Source organism: Chiroxiphia lanceolata, chromosome 3, assembly GCF_009829145.1.
Source record: "Chiroxiphia lanceolata isolate bChiLan1 chromosome 3, bChiLan1.pri, whole genome shotgun sequence".
In the NCBI taxonomy this organism is placed as follows: domain Eukaryota; kingdom Metazoa; phylum Chordata; class Aves; order Passeriformes; family Pipridae; genus Chiroxiphia; species Chiroxiphia lanceolata.
The window spans coordinates 111181464-111187118 of record NC_045639.1 but is presented as its reverse complement, the minus strand read 5'-3'; the positions used below and the strand labels follow the sequence as shown (position 1 = coordinate 111187118).

Here is a 5655-nt window from a genome sequence, read left to right as displayed (position 1 = left end):
GCAATCCTGTTCTGGCAGGAAGTGGGGCAGAGAAGACACTCAGGGCTGGTGTGGGCAGTGGGCTCTGCACCCACCTGTGCCCCCCATGGCCATTCCTGCATCACTGTTTGTGTGTCAGTGACCACCCGTGGAGAGTGACAGGGATCAATGTGTTCACACATCAGTTATCAACCACTGCCAGGCAGTGATACAGCTCATCATGTTACACTAGAACAGGGCCACAGCAGCAAGAAATGTAAACTAAAACAGAGATAAACCTGTTGTTATTTTGGTTTTTTTAATCAACAAATACCAAAGTGTTTGAGGAAAGTTTGCAGTATTGTTATTACCCTTCTGTAACCAGTCCATGTGCCAGGTCTAAATGAATTTTTTCTTGGCAATAATTTAACTCAAAGAATTACCTAGATGAAATTATAATTGAAAATATTTTATTTAAGCCACGCTATTTTAGTTCAAAGTATTTGAATGATATCTTCTTAATCTCAGTGATGAAGACTGAACATCTGTATCATCTACATTGCCTGGAGAGTTGCATGAGAGATTAAATGACTCCCTTTCTAGAATGAAATATCGACATTTTGCAAGTGCTACAGCAGTTTTTTACGGTTCCTACCTCATGCAAGCCTTGAACTTCACATAGGGCAGAATCCTTAGCAATGTCTTTTCCAGTTTGGGATTGCCAAAAATCAGAATAAGTGAATGAGCACCCGGAAAAGCGTATTGAAATACTAAAATGAGAAACGTCAAAGGACTTCCTTTCCTCGTGGCATAAACCATTGTCAAGATCAAAGATGCAAAGTTGATGCTGTACATTACAAAAAAGGAGAGAATAGATTTCATGGCTTTGATGTGGGTATCCATGCTGAGGTCCTTCATGGAGTTTGTCTGCATGTTGCATTTGTGTCTCCAGAGGGAAAAGAGAAGGAGAAGAGCAGAAAAAGTGACTGCCATGAATGAAACAGCATATCCAAAGCCAGCAATAAAAAAAGAAGGGAAAAAATGTTTATCCATTTTGATACTTGCTTTCCAAAAATTACCTCGTCCAGTGGAATTGCGGTTGTTACAGTGCGGTTTATTAGCGATATCATAGGTAATGATGCCAATAACCAGGGAGAAAAGCACTGACCCCAACAAGAGCCAGGGCACAATCCTGTCAATTTTTACTTTCAGGTAGATGAAGAAGCTGTTCCTGAAATTGGCAATTTTTATGCAATAAAAGACACAAAGACAGGCTGAAAACCACAGACTGGAATAACTTGAAAAGCTCTGAATAGATGCAACTAGTTGAAGTGTGGGTTGAACATACAGGAAATGGGGGTAAATTATTGAAAGAAAGAAATATACCCATGAGATGCACAAATACCAAAACCGGGAGGATCCCAGTAACAGCAAGATCTTCTCATTAGAGTTCAAGGTTTTCTTCTTGACCCAAGCCATGTAAATCACAAAAACAATGAAAGCATTTATCCACATGCCAGCAAATGCCTCAAGGGTCACGATAACCACAGCTGTGGCATCATATGAAGTGATATTGAACTGTTCTTGAGAGTGACAAGCTTCCATCCTGGGAGCTGGGAGCAGTGCTGTGCTGGACAAGGGGGCTGTTGCACCAATGCCAAACACAGGTCAGCGTCTGCTGTTGCCTGAGTGTCAGGTGTGGAAAGAGGAGCTTTATAGAGCTGCTGGTGGGGGGGATTTTGGTGCCGCTCGTCTTGAGAGCAGGGCAGGTGCAGGGATGTAAATGTGCTGGGTATCCCCTTACCTGGTGTCAGTGTCAGTGTGCAGGATTTGCATGTTGGTTCAGGAGGGCTGTGTTGGGTGGCACAAAGAGCAGAGATGTTTTTGTGCTTTGGACAGCGCTGTGATTTTGTGACTGACCCATTTTGATCCCTGTGAGGCTTCAGGATCTGGGCTTTTCTGTGCTTCGGTCAACTACAATGAGCAAATTAGTTTTGACTGCAGTCATTCAAAAATATTATTTCTTTTCATAGTTTTTTATACTGGTGGACGTTAACGTATTGCTTTGAGAGAATTTTCATTTTCTGATATTTCTTGTTCTCTTCTTTATCCTTTACTCTGAATTTCCTCTTGTTTTGCTGAAAAAACCACAATAAATGGTGTAGGTGGCTTTTATTCCTTGTCTGTTTTCCTTCTTTCTTCTTCTCTCTAGATGGATATGAGAAGAATAGACGTTATTTGTATTACAACAGGTCTGAAGTGTCTCTGATGGGATTGTGCTTGTACAGGGAAATTAAATGAAGATATTACACCAAAAGGACCATACCGGGACTGGAGTTTGTGTTCAGTTCTACCTGGAGAATCTCACATCTTTAAAAAAATAAGGATGTAAATCAGAGTCCCAAATGCTAGGTTTTTAAAGCAGGAAGATGTTGGTCAGGCGCTTGAAACACAGATGTCTGCTTTTAATTCAAATCCATGCTCCCCAGCACCGCTTGAGAAGGGGAAAGAATCTCTCAGTCTTTCATCTACCAACCACTTTTGGATGCCCTTTTTGCATCTCACGTAGCACCAGACCTGTGTGTTTCCGCATCAGAAGAATTGCATCAGACTGAATTGCTTCCATCTGAGCTTGGTTCAGGCTGAACCTCTTCCCTCTCCACAATCCTTGTCTTTCTCCTTTATATGGGAAATCCCAGCTGAGTAGCCTAACTAGTTAGTTCACTAACTACTTAGGCTCTTAGTTCCGCAGTTTCTACTGGGGAAATCCATTGCATCCATAACTAAACTTTAATGCTCAGAAGGCCACAATTGGTTCAGGATGCAATCCTGAGAAACAAAATAAAAATCTCCTCTGGGCAGGTATTATAAACTTGATATGGAAATCTTAATTCAACCCCAAATCCTCCTTAGACAGAGAAGGAGGACTAGCATTTTATAAAGTGGCATTAGTTATTAGTTTACTTGTTTCTGGGCAGTTGCTGTTTAAAGAGAGATGGGTTGGTTGGTGAGGCAGCCTGAGAGATTGTGTGGTGTTTGGGAAAGGAGATATTACAGTGTTTGAGAGGTTGTTCTGGCCTAAATGGTTGTTTCTCGCATTCATGAAGAGGAAGGAAGCGTGTTTGAAGGTGTTATTATGAGAAATGCAAAACTGGCACTTGGCATGAGGTAAAATGTCCCCCTGAGCCTGAGCTGGTGACAGAGATGAACAAATCAGATTCTGTTCTGTGGATGCTGGAACTATTTTAAATTTACATGGCCTGCTGTGTATGGTTAAACTTGGACACCTGCCGAACCCTCACGCAGCCTCTCCTTCACTCCCACTCTACAATAGGGCAGGGAGGGAAGATAGGATAGAAACACTCATGGGTCAAGATAAAGACAGAGAGATCACTCACCAGTTACTGTCACAAGCAAAATAGACTTGACTTGGGGAAAATTAAATTTATTGCCAATTCAATATAGAGTAGGATAATAAGAAAAAACCCACAAAACTAGAACCCCTCACTTTCCCCCCTCCTTTATCACAGGCCAAAATTCACTCTCACATTCCCACCTTCTCCACCTCCTCCCCCTCAGTGGCAGAGTGTGACAGGGAAGGGGGGTTGTGGTCAGTTCATAACGTGTTGTCTCCTCCACTTCTTTTTCTTCCCGCTCTTCCTCTGCTCAAGTGTGAGTCCCACCCATGGGCTGCAGTCCTTTGGAATAAGCCAGTTCCAGCATGGGGTCTCCATAGGATGCAGTCCTTCAGGGAACACCCAACCTACCTACACTGACAGGCACTGATACAACTGGAAATATTACAAGGAACAGAGCCACAGCAGAAAGAAATGTAAACCAAAATAGAGATAAACCTGTTGTTTCAGTTCAGTCATTTCAATCAGCAAATGCCAAAGTGTTTGAGGAAGGTTTGCAGTATTGTCATTGCCTTTTTACATACAGCCCATGTGACCAGAGCTAAATGAATTTGTTATTGACAATAATTTAGCTCAAAGGTTTATCTAAATGAAGTGATAATGATTTAACTCATACTCATGTGGTTTAAAGAATTTTCATGAAGTTTTCTAGAACATCTGTATCATCCACACTACCTCAAAAATTGCATTACAGATTAAATTATTTGTTTTCTATAATGAAATATCAGCATTTTTCAAGGGCTCCAGCTTTTACTACAGTTCCTACCTCATGCAAAACTTGCACTTCACACAGGCCAGAATCCTTAGCATTGACTTTTCCAATTTGGGATTGCTGAAAATCAGAATAAGGGAATGAACAACAGTAAAGGTGTAGAGAAGTACATAAAGAAGAAATATCTCAGGACCTCCATTCTCTGTGGTATAAACCATATTCAAGATCAAACATGCAAAGTTGATGCTGTATATTACAAAGAAGGAGAGAAAAAATTTCATGGCTTTGATGTGGGCATCCATGCTGAGGTTCATCATTGTCTCCATGTTGCGTTTGTGTCTCCAGAGAGAAAAGAGAAGGAGAAGGGCAGAAAAGATGACTGCTGTGAATGAAGTGACAAACTCAAAGCCATAGATTAAAAAAATAGACAAAAAATGTTCCTCCATTCTGATACTCACTTTTGAAAAATTTCCTTCACTGGTGGAATTGTTACAGTGTGGTTTATTAGCGAAATCATAGACAAGGATTCCAATAACCAGGGAGAAAAGCACTGACCCCAACAGGAGCCAGGGCACCATCCTGTCAATTTTTACTTTCAGGTAGATGAAGAAGCTGTTCCTGAAATTGGCAATTTTTATACAATAAAAAACACAAAGACAGGCTGAAACCCACAAGTTGGAACACTCAAAAAAGTTCTGAATAGATACAATTAGAGTATATGTGGGTGGAACATAAAGGTAATTGGGATAAATTATTGAAAAAAAGGAATATACCCATGAGAAGCACAAAACCAAAAACCGGGAGCATCCCAGAAACAGCAAGATCTTCTCATTAGAGTTCAGGGTTTTCCTTTTGATCCAGGACATGCAAATCACAGAAACAATGAAAGCATTTATCCACAGGCCAGCAAACGCCTCAAAGGTGATGACGGCCACAGCTGTGGCACCGTATGCAGTGACATTGGATTGCTCTGGAGAGCGACAAACCTCCATCCTGGGAGCTGGGAGCAGTGCTGTGGTGGACAAGGGGCTGTTGCACCAATGCCAAACACAGGTCAGCGGCTGCTGTTGCCTGAGTGTCAGGTGTGGAAAGAGGAGCTTTATAGAGCTGCTGGTGGGGGGGATTTTGGTGCCGCTCGTCTTGAGAGCAGGGCAGGTGCAGGGATGTAAATGTGCTGGGTATCCCCTTACCTGGTGTCAGTGTCAGTGTGCAGGATTTGCATGTTGGTTCAGGAGGGCTGTGTTGGGTGGCACAAAGAGCAGAGATGTTTTTATGCTGTGGACAGTGTTGTGATTTTGTGAGTAGCCCTGTTTGATTCATGTCAGGCTTCAGGATCTGGGTTCTTCTGTCCCTTGGCCACCAGTGATGCTCTTGGTGAGCAGGGTGTGCTCTCAGCAGAGCACAGTCAGGGGAGTCACTGTGCTCTTTCATCCCAGAGTCCAGGAGCTGAAAAGTTCAACCGATGTGCTAGAAAACTAGAGTTTCTTTTGATCCTCCACAGGCATGTGGAGTTAGTTTTCCCATGGTAAGGCCTTAAGACTTTCGAAGAGCTACATAGTGGGGTGCGTG

At 42.4% G+C, this 5655-nt stretch overlaps 2 protein-coding genes across 2 annotated transcripts; both read right to left on the bottom strand.

Annotated features, from left to right (window-relative positions):
• Positions 1-609: 609 nt before the first annotated feature.
• LOC116785060 (taste receptor type 2 member 9-like) lies at positions 610-1609 on the bottom strand. The gene has a single exon (XM_032684234.1). The coding sequence runs from the start codon at positions 1561-1563 to the stop codon at positions 610-612; it is 954 nt and encodes a 317-aa protein (XP_032540125.1). The 5' UTR covers positions 1564-1609.
• Positions 1610-4136: 2527 nt separating this feature from the next.
• Positions 4137-5078, bottom strand: LOC116785062 (taste receptor type 2 member 9-like). Its single transcript, XM_032684236.1, has one exon. The coding sequence runs from the start codon at positions 5076-5078 to the stop codon at positions 4137-4139; it is 942 nt and encodes a 313-aa protein (XP_032540127.1).
• Positions 5079-5655: the final 577 nt, after the last annotated feature.

Excerpts from the sequence above, each read along its gene's own strand:
- LOC116785060 (XM_032684234.1), bottom strand. The coding sequence starts at position 1,563 with ATGGAAGCTTGTCACTCTCAAGAACAGTTCAATATCACTTCATATGAT.
- LOC116785062 (XM_032684236.1), bottom strand. The coding sequence starts at position 5,078 with ATGGAGGTTTGTCGCTCTCCAGAGCAATCCAATGTCACTGCATACGGT.